At 41.0% G+C, this 18,287-nt stretch overlaps 1 protein-coding gene across 1 annotated transcript in view; it reads right to left on the bottom strand.

The window, feature by feature from the left end:
- The window catches only part of TEDC1 (tubulin epsilon and delta complex 1), a 67,794-nt gene that overhangs the window by 34,162 nt on the left and 15,345 nt on the right, over positions 1-18,287 (bottom strand). The window contains exons 4-5 of the mRNA XM_048312928.1: positions 14,642-14,812; positions 8,982-9,080 (exon numbers count right to left, since the gene is read on the bottom strand). Coding sequence (XP_048168885.1) covers positions 8,982-9,080; positions 14,642-14,812 — 270 coding nt within the window. The remainder of the gene's footprint in view (positions 1-8,981; positions 9,081-14,641; positions 14,813-18,287) is intronic.

Here is an 18,287-nt window from a genome sequence, read left to right as displayed (position 1 = left end):
TCTGGAAGCCAAGCCCCACTGCTTCTGGAGGGTGAGTAAAACCTCCAGCAGCAGCACAAAAGGGATCAACAGGGAAGTTAGGAGAGGAGTTCCTCACCCAAAACAGCTGGTCCACTGCCTGCCCCAAGAGGAGACCACACAGAGCATTCAAAGGCAAGTCACTTATATAAAACTTTTTTCAGCCTTCCCTTCTAAAATTGACTTGAATCTGCTTTAGAAACTCCCACTACACATTATCTCACACAATTTGACTCCTCTTGCTTCCACAGTGCACAGCAGGCCAAAGATTTGCACCTTCTTAAGAAGGATCAGGAACTTGGCTACAAGCAGACAGTGTCTAAAAGCAGCTTTGAAGCCATTCGACCTCCTGATTTTACACGGATGACAAGGGTTGAATCTGTTCTGCCTCATTTTTGCAAATGAGTACCTCGATCCACTGTTGTCAAGAGGTTTTAATAACTCCTACAGCAAGCTATGTTTTATGTGATAAATGTCAGGAAATGAACTGAAAACCATTTGCCTACAGCATTTCGGAAGGAAGATGACATGGCAGCCTACCCTCTCCTGCTGTAAAGTGAATCATTAAAAAAGGCAGGAAAAACATTCTTTGTTCCTGCCATGTAGCACAGGGTGGGCAGCACATACTGTCACTGACAGCTCCTTTGCTTTCTTAGCACTTATTCTTGCCTTGTGAAGAAATGTGAGGAAGAAAAATTATATCTGAATTGCCCAGAGTTTTTTGGATTTCTGTTTTAAATTGTTTTCTCAGTAGCCACTCTCCTAGTCTACAGGAAATATATAACAACCACCAAACCACCCTTTTGTAAGACAGTACTCACTGCTGTTCCAGTAAGCATCAGCCAAAAGGAACAAAATACACCAGAGCTTTTTCCAATTCTAACAATCTTCAACATATCAAGCTTCAAACCAACAGAGCCTTCTCACAGAAAAGAAATGAGTAATAAGTATTCTGAATTTTAAAGGTGATCAAGGCAGTCCCACTAAGAAGACCACAACACTTAAATGGATTGTGTTGAGCATCCTCACACACATGTAAATGTGGATTTCCAACAGAGTTTGTCCTCCCTGGAGGCTCTGAAACTCTACCTATCCCAGCACAGCAATTTTGCCGTGCCCAGCACCACAGCACCACTCTGCTCCTGACATTACACCAGCAAAACACCAAACTAGAGACAGCTAGAGAGAAAGAATAAACCTTTCAACCAACACAACCCACAGAGGTTTAAAGCCAGTTTTTGCTCTGTAATTCAGCTTAGCAATGCCAGGCACCAAGGAGAAAGCAGCAGCCCAGGAGTCTCCCACAGGGTCAGAAAGTCAGCTCAGGAGAGGGTTGCCAAAACAGTCCTGACCCTGCTCATCATAAAGCAGCACCAAGGGTATATTTCATTTTAGCCTGCAGGTTAAACCCATCCTTACAACCTCCACTCCTCCTTTCAACAACCATCATCACAATTTGAGTACTCTGGATCATTCAGCTCCCTCAAGCTTTCTTGTGTGAGCCTCCAGGCCTCCTGTATTTAGGTGCTGGAGCCCCATATATAATGCAATACATCATCAGATCTGCTCTCCTCTGCAATATTAATGCCAGCTCCCATGTTATTTCTCACCAACCTGACTACCATGCATGTAAAATGTCTAAAGTAACTGTGGTTGGAAGAGCAACACAAAACATTAAGTCATTGAACGGGGGGAAAAAAGCATTGCCTTTCACTGGCAGTGCTGTTCAGAGCACATGGCAGTAAGCGTGCTTTACACCTCTAATGCACAACCCAGCAGGAAAAATGCTAAAGTTGGAAACTGTAGCATTCAAAGTTAAAAAGTGCCAGAATTCAAGCTGCCTGAACAACACTAGTTTGACCCTCCCACATGTATAAGGTCTAGAATTATGCAACCAAAATGTTTCCCTTCATCATCTGTCTCACCAAGGGCACAGACTGGCTGGTGCTCACTCCACATGCTATTCCTTTTCCTTTCAAATGGCGCATTATTCTGTTTGTTCTTCAGAGGGAAGCCATAGCCTTATTTGTCACACATCATTCAAAACCCATTCTAAAGGCAGAATTTTTATCTTGAAGATAAACAAGTTATCTTCCCTAATGACCCATGTGAGACGAGATAATAGCATTGCTGTCGTGCAGCAAATGGGAAATGAAAACAAGGAGGTGTAAGTAAAATGCTTCCATTGCTTTTGGATGCCTTAACTGAGACTTCCAAGACATGATTTTCAGGAAATTTAAATGTTACTGTAAAGCACTTCATGGATACATCTACCCAGCATAGCTCAACAACTTGCAGGGATGGTTCGGGTAGTTGTCACTGAGATCCTGAGCCAGCCTTGACCTTCCTGTCTACATTCAGCCCCTTGTGCCTCAGTCTGTTTCTTTTCACGTGTACAATACGAATTCTTTCACATCAGAGCTACCTTGCTTCCACAATGCCCTCATTCAGGCTCCTTTTCCATGGGTCTCTCCCAGCTCCTGACTTCATTGAACAAGAGCCAGAGCAAAAAGGTTCTTCACTATCCATCCCATCCCCTTCCAGAGTCCTGCTTCAGCTCCCAGTCTGCAGCTCCTAACACAGTCCACATTCCCTGTGTTCTGCAATGAATATTGGAATAGTTCAGTAAAATCAAGTTAAAGACAGGAAGAGAGGAAAATACTTTAAAAGGGCAAAGCATTTGCTATTTTTATTCCAAGTACTGTGGCGAGCATAATTATGCAAATTCAAAAAACTTGTCATAATTGACCTTTTCAAAACATGTGTGTCCATAGGCCTAACATACAGTTCTTTGGTGAACCTTGAAATTTATTAAAGGTCAGCAGCTCTAGAACCTAATTTAATTTCATCATTAAAGAACTTATTCAACATGCAGCCATCACCAATCATCAAGGAAAAACAAATTTGCTTAAAAACAGGTAAAAATTTTGATGCATTGGACTAGCAAAACCTGTACCTGTAAAAAGTTGTACAAGAAAATAAAAAAAAAGACGTTCTTGCTACAGAACCTATCAGTTTAGTTGTTGTTCTGAAAATTTAACAATGCCAAAATCCAAAGATTCTGGTCATCTGAAGCCCTGGAAGCAGCTCTGGTAAACGGTCAGGAGCCACTACTGATTCAAACTAAGTTAATTCTGGCAGTGTATAGAGTAAGATTAAAATCTCATTGTGTTTAGATTCTCCAGGGCTTGGCCGTCTCTTCTGTGCTACTGCTCCAAGAACTGTCACAGACCTTCATGCTCCTTTGGGGAAGATTGTTCTCCACCTTTACAATCTCATTTGCAGCGACAAGATCTCTCTCCACCTCGAAAACTGGTTCTTTCTGTGAAGAGCTCACACAGACCCTGGCACAATGCCTGGTAAAATGAAACTCCATGAAGATTTCGGTGACATCAGGACTGGCCAAGGAAGGATTTTGGACAGTACAGGCACAAAAAGAAAACCAAAACAGGGAAACCCCATGTTTTCACAAACACTCACAAGCCCCAGTGCAGTTACTCTTATGCTGTATTATTTTTTATGCAGGATCCACTTGAGAAATTTCAAGTACTTTTTTTCTTCCAGGAAAGTAAAACACGATGACAAATAGGCAAAGCTGTCCTTAATTAGAACAGCAGTTACAACACATAATACTGATCCTGTTCCATGACAGAAATGACAGAACTATGGCTTTTACCAAGGGAATGAAACAATAAACATATAAAAACCTGAGGGCCAGATCAAACAGAATTAGTTGCCAGAGCACCACAGACATGAATCTATGACAATTTATACCAATGAAGGCAGTTTGTCCTTGAAGCTCAAGGTCAGTTTTTCACTAAATACCAAATCTTTTTTCTGGAATTTACATGCAGTACAAGCCTTCATTTCCTGGCTTAAATCTTCTACCCAGCAGCATCACAGACTATAGGATGCATGTAATTTTTTTCCATTGGTATCTACACTCCAAGAAATGTGTTGCTTCAACTGCTTCTTGTACAACAGATGGAAGGACATCATAAAATATCAGATGGCTCCCTAACAGGCTCTTTGAAATTCAAATAAGGTTACACATCCTTCACCTCACCATACAAGACCACAACAGGGTTGATTACAGAAATACTAGCACGGGTCTGTGTCAAATCAATAATGTGACACGGTGTCAAGCTTATCAGGGGGGTTTAACTATTTATTTTCATTTAGCACCTGCCTGCAGCGCCTGTCACCACCAGGAACATTCCAGGAAGTCCCAAACAACCAACACAAGGACACCAAATATAGCCTGGGACACAGCAACTGGAACTATCTTGCCATAGTTATTCCATTTTCATCCAAAAGGGTGAACAACCTGGGATCCACTTCTGCAGATAATGCAATAGCACAGTAATTATTCAGCAGCCAGACAAATAACGTGTATTAGCTGACAGACCTCACTTTTGCAGCTCTGCCCTCACACACATTCCAGGAGATGGTGCTGTCCCTCGGATGCACTGAAATCACTGGTTTCTCTTTGCAGATAAAAACTTCAGCAGATCAGGGGCACTTTATGCAAGTGCACAAGCCCAGGACACCAACTGAAGACTCAACTTTCATGAAAAGTAACTGATAAATGCACATTCAGCATTTCTGAAAACTCCAATTCTATCAGCTCTTAATGCTTCCAATCAGAATGCACTTGTTCTGGAAAGAACAGCAGCTCTTTAGTGCTTTGCATGAATTCAAGCCATGGGCTATTACTCACAGAGAATAAACCTGTTGTGTCACCCATCTGTAACAGCCATCTGGGACAGATGTTTTAAAAGGAAACTGCCACAAGATTTAGGGTTCACTATCAACTTACCTTACATCTTGATCAGTTACCCCCTGAATGACACAGTAAGAAATTATGGACCCCACCTGACTGAAGGAAGCAATACAGATTCTTTACATTGGTGTCCTTCCCTGATATATCAACAGTCCAGAAAGCAGATCAGTGCTATGCCTGTACCATCCTATCCCATCCTACTCAATCCCTGCTGCTTGGAGAGCTAAAGCTCAGTTCAATTTTTTATGGGCATAGAATTGACCATATATTATGTATGCAAAGTCAGACAGCCCATTTGTTTGCTCTTTTTTACTTGCTACAAAAGAACCTTAGTTTCTTAAGCCAAATAAATCACCTTTAAAACATGTTAATGATCAACAAACATAAACATTCTTCATAAATTTCTGAAACAAAATTATTAACTATTCACATCCAACTTCTATAAATTTCATTGCATGTCCATCTGGCAGACAGCTGCATTATTTATTTGCTGTCACACTCAGTAAATTGATTTACTGGCATTTAAAGGTGTCATCTTTACTCATTACAATTTCAATGATCACTCCAGCACTGCCAGCATTGCACCAATGACCTGAGTTTCAACTTTTAATCTCTACTACGATTGAATTCCACGTACAAAACAGTATATGAAGAGACAGAGGAAACTGAAGGACTTGGGTGCTTTGATTTAAAGTTCACTGATCTCTGTACAGTAACAATTTGATGAGAAAGTTAATTTAATGACTCAAGTGCAACATACACTTTTTTGAGCCCAAGGTAAACTTCAGACCTGGCAACACTGCTGTGCAGAATTAAGATAAACGGACTTGATAGACAAGAGGAATGAGGCCGCATGCTTGGAAAGGATTACTGCCCTGGAAAGCTTGGGGCAAATGTTGCTTACCCTGAGCCACATCATCTGCATGCTCTCCCAAGTATGCTGCCCAGATATATCAGCTACAGTGCCAGAGACCAGAATTCCATTCCTGCTCTGGAGATATTTCAGGCAGGCAAATAGCAGCAGCCCCCCATCTCACCCCACCTGGCAAGGGGAACCATTTAAAAACAAGCAGTACCCATCAGCTTGGAAAATGCATCAAAACACAAGATATTCAAGATGCTCTAGACTGTGTTCTAGGACACTAAGTGATAAGTACAAGAGATTTTCCAGAAAAGACACAATGACCCCCCCCCAAAGCTCCCTGTGGCTGTCCCCAGTTTGTGTGCTCTAGCACAGCCTCAGGCAAGCAGCTCCAGAACCATCCCCACTGACTGAGGCACTTCCAGTGCTTCCACTGGAAACTGAACTCCAGCTGAAATAACACCACCTCCCCTTCACTGACACCCCCAGGCAGCATAGGAACTAAACAGAGCAGTGACCTGCAACTCACAGCCACACACATAGATATAACCACAGCCAAACCGCAGGGAAAGTAGGAGTTTTGATCATGCCTCACTAGAGAAAAATATAATTAAAACCATTAGCTTTGGAAAACTTCCAGCCCTATGAATCTGACAAAGACATTTATGATGATAGAAGAATAATAATGTCCAGTAAAATCTCTGTACATAAAAGCACTAGAAGTGTTTTATAGTCAAAAATCCAAGGAAAGAACATTTTAAATAAGTTAATGTGCATCTCCTACAGAAAAGGAGCAGCGTGACTTTCACATTTCATAAAGTAAAGCTTGACTTCACAGCTATCTGTATCCTATCACACTTTTCCTGTCAGACTAAACATCTCTTGTTTTGATGCAAGTAGAGCAACTTATCTCACAGGGTATTTTTAATGAAAATGAACTCGAGGCTTAAACAAGAAGAACCCAAATCCCTTCTGTGATAGCAAATTTCTGACGCTTCGATCCACTTTGCATTGCTATGCTTTGAAGGATGCCCAAGATGAGAAGGAATTCATAACACCATCCACCAAGAGGGGGGCATTACAGTAAAGCATATTGACATGCTTGCTCTTTTTATTGATCCATGCAGCAGGTTCCTACTGGAGGTAACATTAAGAGAAATGTCTCGTTTACTTGAAAAGAAAAAAATAATTTCACAGTTTTTGGATAAAACATTTGGCAGAGTGCTGCCATCTGCACCAATATTTGAAAACCAAGCTATTCAAATATGCATGATTTACTTAATCTTAGCAAGATATTCGAAAATTAGAGGCTTTTTATTACACTTTCCAAAGCTTTTTATTACACTTTGCATATTGAGTATTAGATCCATCTGGAAAAGTGACACTCAAAACAACAATGCCTTTTCAAGTTCATATCACCTTGTTGTATCAGGCTCTTCCTACATACTGAGCATATGAGTTCCAGAAGCTACTTTTGAGAAATAAGGGTAAGGGGAGACAAAATCTACAAAGAATGTTCAAATGGTGACCCTAAAAATTAGAAGGCTCTCAAAAATGTGTATATTCAAGTGTTGTGATGATTTCCTGCCAATTTCTCCTGTTTATTTTAGAATCAGGCACAAGAGAGAAGCTTAGAACTCCTTTCCTGAATAGGTTTGAGAGTTTTAAGAGGTTAAGAATTTCACAGCTGATTATACTGACAAACAATTCCAATTTTGGATCAGTGCAAGCAGTAAGCGACATAAGAAAGGAATTTCCAACACACATGCGCTGAAGCTGAAGCCTGTTTGGGATTGCACCTGTCAGAGCCCAGAAACTGGAGACAAACTGTGGCCATTCATACTTTATTTAAAGAAAACATCTTCTGTCACCCTGCCTCTCAGTCATCACCCTGGTTTTGTTTCATGTATTTGCTGTTTAAGCCTGGGAAAGGGGGAATGAAGACTTCATTGATTTTAACTAAACAACACAGCTGCCCATTAAACCTTCTTGACTACAGCACTCTACTGAACCCCAATGCTTACAATACAGAAAAATTCCTTCCATTTTATCCTGAGCCTCCCCTGAACAGAACACCTGGAGCAGGCATCCAGGAAAGGGAGCAGAATGCAAGAAAAAACTCCTGGACTGATTCATTAACAAAGTCATCAAAACCAGATACCAAGAGTATCATTAAGCTTTATTGTAACAGATCAGTGACATACTCAGGGTAAGGCTTTGGGATAAAGGTAGTTGCAAAGTCCTTCTGCACAGCCTAGAAGTTTCTAATAGCAGCCTGCCAGACCTTTACAGACATTTGCTAAGATCTGGAAGACTACAGACTTCAGAGCAATGTGCTGCTGTGTTCTGAGCTGTTGAGCAAACCACAGGAGGGGGACTGCAAAGCACAAGTGAAAAAGAAATCTCAAGCTGACTTAAAGCCATTTGCTCCAGAAAAACAATAGTTTTCCCAGAAAATGTTCTAAGATGACTCTTACCAAGAGGCTGGATGTGACCCGTTCATCCAAGAAATGCTCAGCAATGAAAGATTTACATGCACTTTACTTTAGGGGCTTTGAACATAAAACTTTCCTCCCACCTTCAAATCTACTTTCCTGAATTTCTTTGTGCGCAATATTTACAATGCCCACTTTCATTCTTAAGCAAGCAGCAGGAAGAGTATCTTCTTTGAGCAAACAGGTCTGGACAGACTGGAGAAATTTGCCAAATATTGATTTTGCTAGGGGTGAGCTTGAAATTTCCATCTCATTTCAGCTTCACACAAAATGAACTTCTAGAAACTGATTTTTTAAAACAAATGTGTTATACTGTATTAAAAGAAGTTAATTAAACTACTTCAAATAATGAACTACCTATGATAATTGAGTAATTGAGAGGAGCAGGAATTTATACTTCAGGGTAAAACAGTACACTGGGAAAAATGATGTTGTCCTAAGAGGTTCTGTCTTGCTCGGGCAAGGCCACAGGCAGACATTGTGCCTGACTGGCCCAGATGTGGTTACTGGCAGGAGACAACAGCAAGTCAGCCAACTTATCTAGAGTGTTTTAGTCTACAAGCCTTTTCTCCAGTGGCACTTTCAGACAGGGTTCTTCCCACTCCTTGTCTGTCAGGTTTTATAAACTTAGCTTAATACCTTTGGGTTTATGTTCTATCAAACCAGACTTGGTGAATACAAATAAGTGAAGAAACTGAAAATTCAATATATAAGCCCTTATTTCTGCTGGAAACTAAGTTTAAAAAATGTTATAAGGAATGCAGTCTTCACAGTGTTTGTGTAAAGCATACTGAGCATCCAAGAATTACAGGAGAAGCATTACCTGCTTGTAGTTCTCTGGCTGTCTAATGAGATCTGTTTCTGTGACAGAAAAATGTCCGAGGATCTGGTCCATGTGGGAGCCACTTGTGAATAAATGGATCTGGAACAGATTAATTAAAAATATTATTTGTCAGTGCAAGGACCAGATCATTAACATCATTAACTACCATCCAACAGCTGCGTGGATTGGAATGTGATGTGACCAGTGGTTACAAACCATTGCCAATGGACATGTACAAGTGTAACTACTATCACGAATACAGCAGCTCTTTTTAAAGCAGCCAGAATGGGAAGGATGAACATGCACCACAATCATCTCACAAAATGGTCCATCTGGTAGTGTTGCCAGAACGACACGCAGCAATTGCAACCACTGCTGCCACAGTACTGTGCTGAAGGTTTCTCTTTTCATCCTGTCTTAAAAGCCTCTTTCCTTACAGTACACATGGTCTTGTGCGTGGCATGAAAGGAGAAACCATTTACACCGACAGCAGCAGTCTTAAAAGAGCTAAAGTGTACTCTCAGAATAATTCCTATTTCTTTCTTTAAAGCAGAAAATGCTACCTAGTTACAGTAAGGTTCTCTTTTGCTGCTCTATACTGTTGGCTTTTGCTTACCAAGACCTTGTCCCAGCTGCACTGGTGATAGTATGATCAATTACTGGATGAAGAAGCCTCCCAAGTTAGTCAAGGGAACAATAAAAAGCAATTCCTCCTATTCAGAGCTGATCCCTTTGTTACTGTAATAACTGCAGCTGCCAAACAAGATAGCAGTGCACATTTGTCAGACAATCACTCATATTTCATTAATATTTCTGCCAGAAGACAGAGAATGTTTCCTGCTTTTCTTCCTTTATTCTAATACGAACTTTTTATCACACACTTGGGTATTGACAACTATTTTAAAGTTGACAGGCACTGGGTAATTATCAACCCTTCCGTGAAACTTCAGAATATTTTAGCGTTCCTTTCCCAAAACTCACTGCTGGTGACAACCATCTGTCACATGTGCAGAGCTATGCGAGTTTAAAAATAAAAGAGCACCTCCCCACACAATGTTCTTCCTTTCCACTTGCCACTCCTCTCCCTGCTGCATTCTTGCGTAACTCTGGCCGCCAAACCTTTGGGCCCCCAGCATCAGCCCCTTTTCCAAAGCAGGTGGCAGCAGCATCCCTGACCAAAGCCCAGAACAAATACACTAAAGCTGTAACAACAGAGGAATGAGGTGTTCCCCTGAGACCAGACTAGATGGACACTGGAATAATCCAGTATTTGTATTTTTGCTATCTCTTACAGATAACCAGGACACACTGCAAATAAAACAAGGTTTAAAGAGGGAAAGAGCACCAAGTTAGAAGTAGCAGGTGAGAGGGTGAGAGGCAGAACATGCATAGCTGTTGCTACTTGGCACTGGAATACCCCCAGGTGGAGGCAGGTCTGGTCTAACCTTACACTAAGTTTGCAAGAGAGCACAGGCACAGACCCCCACTCTCAGCACCACTTCTGGGGAGTTCCCAGTACCAATTCCTAAATGCCCCTGAGCTCAGACAAGCTGCTCTCCCTGCAGGGCACCTAATTCACCTATGAGAAGATGAAAAGGGGGCTTGCTCATTGGTCACACACATTTGCATGAGAGGGAAAAAATTCTACTGCATTAAAGAATGTGCTTCTGAGATTTAATGGCAAATTCACCTTGGGAAAAAAGCAAAGATTTTCAAACCAAATAGACAAAAAATATATAAATAAACAAGGTAGCAATTCCCAGAGCAACATGGTAGATTTTTTTTTATGTCAAGATACAGATGCACCTAACAATTGCAGTTTAGCTCCCTCATAAATTACTGACAATGAGGTAATTACCCAGCACCAGTCCCTGCCCTCTATTATTCAGAGATCAAGACTTTGTCCTTGTCCCTTTACTCATACTACATCAGATATATAGATACAACCCATCCAATCCACTGCACCCATCTTATTTTATATTGTTTATCCTAGAGGGGGCACAAGAAACCACTCCATTCATAAGTGGTAATTCCCAGTGCTGCTCTGCATTCTTACTGAAAATCCAACTCTTGCTTTTAGTTTCCAACCATATTAAAACCATTATTGTTGCTTTACCATGATCTGATAATTCCAATTATGTTAAACTCTTCTTCAATCATCAAGAATTCCATTTAATATCATTTTGTTCTTACTAACCCACACACAGAGCCCATAATCAGATATTCACCTGCTTAAAAAAAAAAAATCATCTCTGAACCTGATCTAACCCTCCACTACTTCAGGATGGAAGATAGCTGGAAATAGCCCCAGGAAATCCATCAGTTTTGCACAAACTCATCTGTTCCACTATTTTTCATAACATGCTGATTGTGGCACAGTGCATTTAACAGAGCCCCCCAAAAATGAAAGTTTTAAACTACACAGGTTCCTACCTGTTTCGCTGAAACTATGCAAGGCTTCTCACTCATATTTTTTAAGGCAAAGTGATAACTTGAAGAGTAAATAAAAACAACTGCTCTCTCCTATGAATTCAAGAGAGATCAAAACCAGGCAGACAGATATTCTTCTGGCATTTGAAAGAAATAGGAAGAAAGAGAAAAGAAGGAACCAAGAGACAGATCTTAACACAGTAATATTCTCCATGTTCCCATATATTTGAAGGTATATCAGGTAAATATGTACCACTGAGAATTTCAAGGGAATTATAATGGTATTACTACATTATACTTTCAAAGCGAGCCAACCTGTCCATGTTAAGAAGCCATTATGATGTTATTCAACAGCTCATAGCCTCAGGCTGCAAAATTCCTCAGAAACAAAGAGGTTAAGATTTCCCTCAAGAAGTCTTCCTCCTACAGCAGGACACATGTGCTTCTGTAAGCTTCAACGTGCCTTCTGGGAGCTGAAGTCACTGAAAAGCAGCTCACCAGAACAGCTAGCAAAGAGGAGCAGCCAGGGAGGCCAGCTAACGAGCGATTCCCAGCACAGAACCAGCTGTAGCTCCAGGGAGGCTTCCCTCTCTTGGGTACTGCAGAACTTCATCCCATCAACCTTAGGTGGCTGCAGGCAGCACAGAGTAGACAGAGGACCGACCCAGCAATATCCATACTGAAAAATACAGACTGGAAGAGCAGTCATCTTCTGAGTAAGAATGTATTTTCCAACTGTGCTGTGTTCTTCTCAGAAAGGCCCAAAGAGAGAAAATGGTATTTTAGAGCCCGTGTGAGTCACAGAATGACATCTGTGGAAGTGTCGTCACTAGTTGACAAAAATTACTGATCAGCAGTAAATAAAATTGTTCCACAGTTGAGACACATAACCTGGTAAGTTATTATTTTACAGAGCAAGTAAAACCCATAATTATCATTTTGAAGAGAAAGCCCTCTGTAAATCTGTCAGCATAATTAAAAAACATAACACCCATTAGCCTTTTGCATACTGTGTTTGTGGTTTATTAGAGAAAAGCAGCAGCTCATATAGAGGTCACACTGGGTCAGTTCAGTCTTCTAACACATAAAATAGTTTAAAAGTTTTAAAATTAATGCAGTAGTAAAAACAATTTCTCTAGAAAGAGTCAGGAAATATCAATTATTGTTTATACAGCTGTTAAATTGTGTTATATTTTGTGTTACCATAAATGCTAACATTAATGTGGCACTGTACTGAAGTCCTTCCAAAGTCACTTCTACCTTTCTAGTGTCCTGCTTTTAATTCAGACTAAAATATAAACCAGAGCACTGCACTTTATTACAGCTCTGAACAGAACTCCCACAGCTGCACACATAATACCAGTGTGGGTTCACAAATGGAGTTGGAGTAGGGCTCGGTTCCATTCTCCTTTCTGTGCCCCCATAGAAGCAGCCCTGACTGTGAGAATCATCACCAGCATCACTGTTGCTTGCCTTCAGTTTAGCCCAGCAATGACTGCTGGAGAAGGCAGTAATGGCAGCTTTGGGAAACTGGATGAACAGGAACATTCTCCCTCCTGCTTATTCCTCCAGATTCTGGAAATTGTGGTCCAGGGACCTGCAGCATAACTAACCTGTCTCTTGTAGTTGTCTGACTGTCCTAACTTCAGCGAACATTCTGCCTTAGATAGCCACAAAGGGGAAAAAAAGTCCAAGTTTACTTCAAAGTACAACTTCCACAGGAGGGTCATCATCTCTCATGGCCCCTGTCAACAAGTTTAGCATGTTGCCCGATCAGCACATTTCTTCACTACTTCAGTGCCTCACCTGGACCATTGAGAATATCTCTCTCTGTACTTGAGCTCCCAGGTCTGACCTGCTCTCAATTCTTCCTTGGACTCATTAACTGCAAGCTGAGGCACTGGAGCTGCCTAATGATTTGTTACTGTCAAGTCTCACATAAATCAGAGCACTGATGATGAGTTATGGAGGCATTTGCCTCACCTACTAGAAAAACCAGCATACCCTAAATAGAGGTAGTTTATCAGGAGGAGGAGATGCCAATCATTTCACTTGAGATTCACCTCTCCCAATCTCATCATGGTCTGTAATCACAGTCCAAAAAGCCAAGGACTGCATGGGCACTTAGAGGGAATTGCTACCTTTGTTCCCAGATCAGGGGAAGCACATCAGCAGTGATCAATGAGAAGCAAAAGGTTATTTTAGATGCTGCACACCCAGCACCTGATCCTTCCTCCCTACGGCTGTCAATCAGACATCCTCCCTAGCAATCAGTTCACAGAACGAACAAAAGGTAACCTCATTATAGTTTTTAGCACTGCTCTGTCAGACACAGGATTAAAACCAAGAAGGCATCTTCATTCAAAGGTGAAGATGATTCTGACAACTTTCTGATGTGTACTTTGAGAAGAAATTTCCCCAAACCACTTTTAGTCTCAAAAAAAGGTTTTCTGTGAAGATTTGGAGTACAGTAATAGCTGGCTCCATTTAAGTTATCCAAAGAGATATAAATGGAGAAAGGAGACCTAGGTAAAACCATACTTAATAGCTCTTAGGACTACCTTTAGAACTACATTTTCTAGGTTGTCTCTGGAGTCACCATCACTGTCAACTTTGGGACTGAAGGCTGGTTCCATCCTAAAAAGACAGAATGCTTCCATACGTAACTGTGATTAGACAGGCATCTAGACATTCATAAATGGGAAAAGAACTGGAATCTAAGCAGTGTAGAGACCATAACTGATTCTTGATTTATAAGCAGGTAGATTTTGGGTTTTGCTAAGATGTCCCCTAGTACTTTGGAAAGAGATCTTGCATTTTATTTTGCTATTACTTTCAATATTTATGCTTAACATTTTGAATCCACGTTTCCAGTGAACTTATAGCTCTGCATCGCTACTTCTTGTCTGGGCAACCAGAATGCTGTGTCTTGTTTCTACCAGGCATTTTCTGAGAAAAACAGCAGCAGCCTATGGTTGCAGAAGTGACTAATGTGCCAACCTGCAAAAGAGACTTTTATACAATGACAACCTTACAAACACTGTACATGCTACATTTTCTCAGGGTTCTGCCACACTGGGGAAAGATGGACGTGCTTATATTCAGAGTAATTCACTCTTATCTACAGAAAATGCAGAACTAGCAAACAACAATAATTTGTACATTTAGCTCTAGCTGACAAGGCTTTTAAATAATAAACTATGTCATAGTGAGTTAGAAGAATCATTTACCTTGTGCAAAAGTTTGCATTGCTCTTGGTGCTGAGCGTGCAAACTGTGCCACTGGAACCTCAGTCTCCCGTTTAACCACTGAAGGTATCGAACATCCACTACGCCTTCCAGCCCACCTTCAGGTCCTGCTTCAGTTGTACCCTCTTGCCTATTAGGCAGATCATCTTCACACTGAAAGCAGAAAAGAATACCAAACTGGTTTTAATTAAAACTTCATTTAAATTTTTCAACATTTTCGAGTCATTCAGTAGCGAACATACAAGATATATATAGGCCAAAGAGGAAGAAAATCGCCCTAAAATGAAGTCAATTCCAGCAGTACAGAGAAATTAGAACACAGGACTGGGAATAGCCTAAACAAGTAGAGAAGTGTGGAATAAATATCAGCTTCTCAGCTGTGACGTGGTGAGCTGTCTCCTCTCCCATCTTTCATTTTCCGTACCCAGGAAGACACAGTGTTCCTGAGACAGCAAGCATGTTCTTTTCCCAGATGGGAAAAATCATATTTTGACTAGATGCTAATATGTCAAAGAACATAAAAAACAGATTTAGCTCCTGCAGTGTCTTCCTGAGACCCGATTTTGTAAATCAATAACTTATATAGGAACAAAATTGTGGGCCTGTGCTTACCCAGCTATTTTCTTTTCTCCATCCAGCATTTCCCATCTGGCAGGATAGAGGAAAAGAAAAAAATCATGCAGCTGGCAATGGCCAGGAGTCCACAGAGGCACTTCCAGCTATAGTTGTAGCATCTGTCTTGCTTGTTTTGCCTTTTTCTAGAGCAATTTGGAAGGAAGAAGAGAGAAGCAAGGAGTTCCCATTTGTTCATCTTGTCCCACTTGCCTTCTGCTGCAAATAAAAAACCAACAACAACCAACACCTTCATCTTCTGCTCAAAATTTCTGCAGCACGTTTCTGTTGTATCTCTTTCCCGAGGAACACGGGGAATTCCACCTCCCCCAGCCCCTTGCACAAAGAGATCATTCACATGTACAAACAGATCTCTTCGTTTTCAGCTAAGACACCCGCAGGTTGTAAATTAAAAGGGGAAGAAGACATGGGTAGTTTTACTTCTGATGCCAGTAACACCATTTAAAGTAAAGCTTTCCATTTCATGCAGTCTATAGAAATTACATACAACAAACACAACCCATCATTCCAAACGTTTTTACTACAACATGTCGTAAGAAGTAGAAATAACACAGAACTGCAAAGACCTGGTTATTCAGAATGCCATTCTGAACGGAAGTGTCTCCCAGTTCTTAGACTCTCAAGACATTTCTTTAAAGTGGAAATTTTAAAAGCCTACTTGAAACATGACTGTTTTCAAGAAAACACTTAGGCAGATATTTGGACCCATAGACCTTGACAGTATTTAAACATATGTGCTTCCCTGCTTCACAGATTTCCATGTTCAATGACATCTTAAAAAGATCCAGTTGGCAGGCAAAGCTTGAATGTAGTTCCAATTTGGATCCTAAACTAACAATGCAAACTGTAAAATGAAGAGATTTAATCTTGCCTTAAATGCAGATTTCAACAGAAGTGTGTCTACAACCATGATCAAATAACCCCCTAACACTTGTTTTAACCTAAATATCTCCAGCTGACAAGGGCCTCTATTACAATGAGCGCTCTTATTATTTATAAGCACAAAAATGCTGTTCTGGTCACATACCAGAATGTATCAATATTACAGGTTTGTCCCCTTTGCTCTGTGGCTCAGATAAACACATGCTATAAATCACAGAGGCGCAGGGCTGGTAAAGGGCTTCTCCTTTCAAAGGCACAGATTCATCTTTAACAACAACAAAAAAAAAAAAAAAAAGGAAAAAAGAGTTTGTGCTAACTCCAATGTCCCTCTTTTTCCTCCGCTCCTTCATCCCCAGGCTCCTAAACCAAGGCACTGTGTCCTAGGACACTGCAGTCCGAGCTAAGCATCTCCACAGTTCAGACTGTTTTGCCCCAAACAGGATGGTTTCTGGACCAGGAAACCATACAGATATGATTACCAAGCTGTCCATTAGCATGATTAGCCAAGCAGCTGGATATTAGTCACTACAGCAGAGAAAACCCATGTGTAAAGAACATTAAAACACCTCACATCAGCAGCCAGAAAGCCACATGGCCGAAGACAGACTTGGGAATCCCAGATTAAAATCTGCATTGTCCATAATTTACAGTTCTACTCCAACTTCCCTGGTTAGAGGTTTCAGAACGCCACAAATACTGCTCTCCTGGGGATTTATTTCAGGAAGGAATGGCATTAGACTCGATTGCTTTGGCAGTACAGTGACAAACACCATGCAGAGCTAATTTTATTGTAGCAACCTGCCTTATTAATATTAAAATAAGGAACTCAGCCAATGCATTTTTAACAGGATCCCTCCATTATTTATTTCACAAACTGCACAAAAAATTTACTTTTGCTATGAAATACTTAGCCTGGCATAAAGTAAACAAGGTAAAAAAAAAAGGTCTTGCATATTATACTGTGACCTCAATTTCCAGTCCCATCTTTACAAGCTAAGACTATTTACTGCTCTCCCAGTGGGTGAAAAATCACTATAATACCAGCCCAAGCTACAGGCTTTGCTTCAAATATCACTGTGAATTTATCTAATCTATGCAGCAATCCAGGTACACACCCACATTCACTCTGAAGAGAGCGTATTTTTTAGCCCAGTTCATAAAGAGAGCAGCCAAGGCAACTACCCAGAGACCTCAACGGCCTTCCCACACTTGGAATGCTCCATGCCAGTTTTGGAAGAGATCATTCCATAGCCACTTACCAGAGGAGCATTTTGCTTGTGAGCTGTTTGCTGCAATTACTGTTTCTCTTTGATTCCATTTCAGAGGAGGGATGTGCTTGGATCAGCTACAGGAATGGTGCCCCAGCCTTGCAGCACAAAAGCCACACGAACAAGTATCAATGCCCTCATCACCATGTTGAGTTTTTTCCCATTACTGGTGATGATGCCTTTTCTTGGTCTTAAAATCAAGTGTCAAACACGGTTAGAAGGGAAAAAGGGATTTTACCTTGGTATTTATTTTAAGGAGCCTTAGGTGCACATGTCCAGGTCGAATGCACCTCCATGCACCTCCATGCACACCCACAAAAGATCTGGTCTAACAGTATAGGTCTTAGTAATTAGCATATCCATAAAAAATCCCCCAATGAGAGGCTTGAATGAGCCCCCCCCTCCCCAAGGAGCCTTCCCCTGGATGATTCTATCTTGGTTTACAAAATGGGTTCTGGAGAGGACCTTGGGGTCTGGGGCACACTGATCCCTAACTATGAAGCTTCTAAGATGTTTAGTCTCTTAGCTTGACAAACAAGTCCAAGAATGGAGGCAAAAAGCACTAGGAATACAGAAGTTGTAAAAAAGGTATTAACAGGGGTATAAAAGAAAAGGCAAAAAAAATCATCATGGCATCAGTGATACCTGAGACGGTCTTGTCAAACTGGGTGATGTGGATCTGCCAGAGCACTCCTGATCAGTGTAACTTAAGAAGACTGATTAAGTAGAAGATAGAATGAAGCCCCTCAATGCCACCATAACTCACCCCAAAGGAGCTTTCTATCCTAAAAGCTGCTGCTAGAACATTTCAGTATCCACTTATTGGCAAGACTAAGAAAAGAAAG

Source organism: Corvus hawaiiensis, chromosome 9 (genome assembly GCF_020740725.1).
Source record: "Corvus hawaiiensis isolate bCorHaw1 chromosome 9, bCorHaw1.pri.cur, whole genome shotgun sequence".
Lineage (NCBI taxonomy): Eukaryota > Metazoa > Chordata > Aves > Passeriformes > Corvidae > Corvus > Corvus hawaiiensis.
This window is presented reverse-complemented; position numbering and strand designations above follow the sequence as displayed.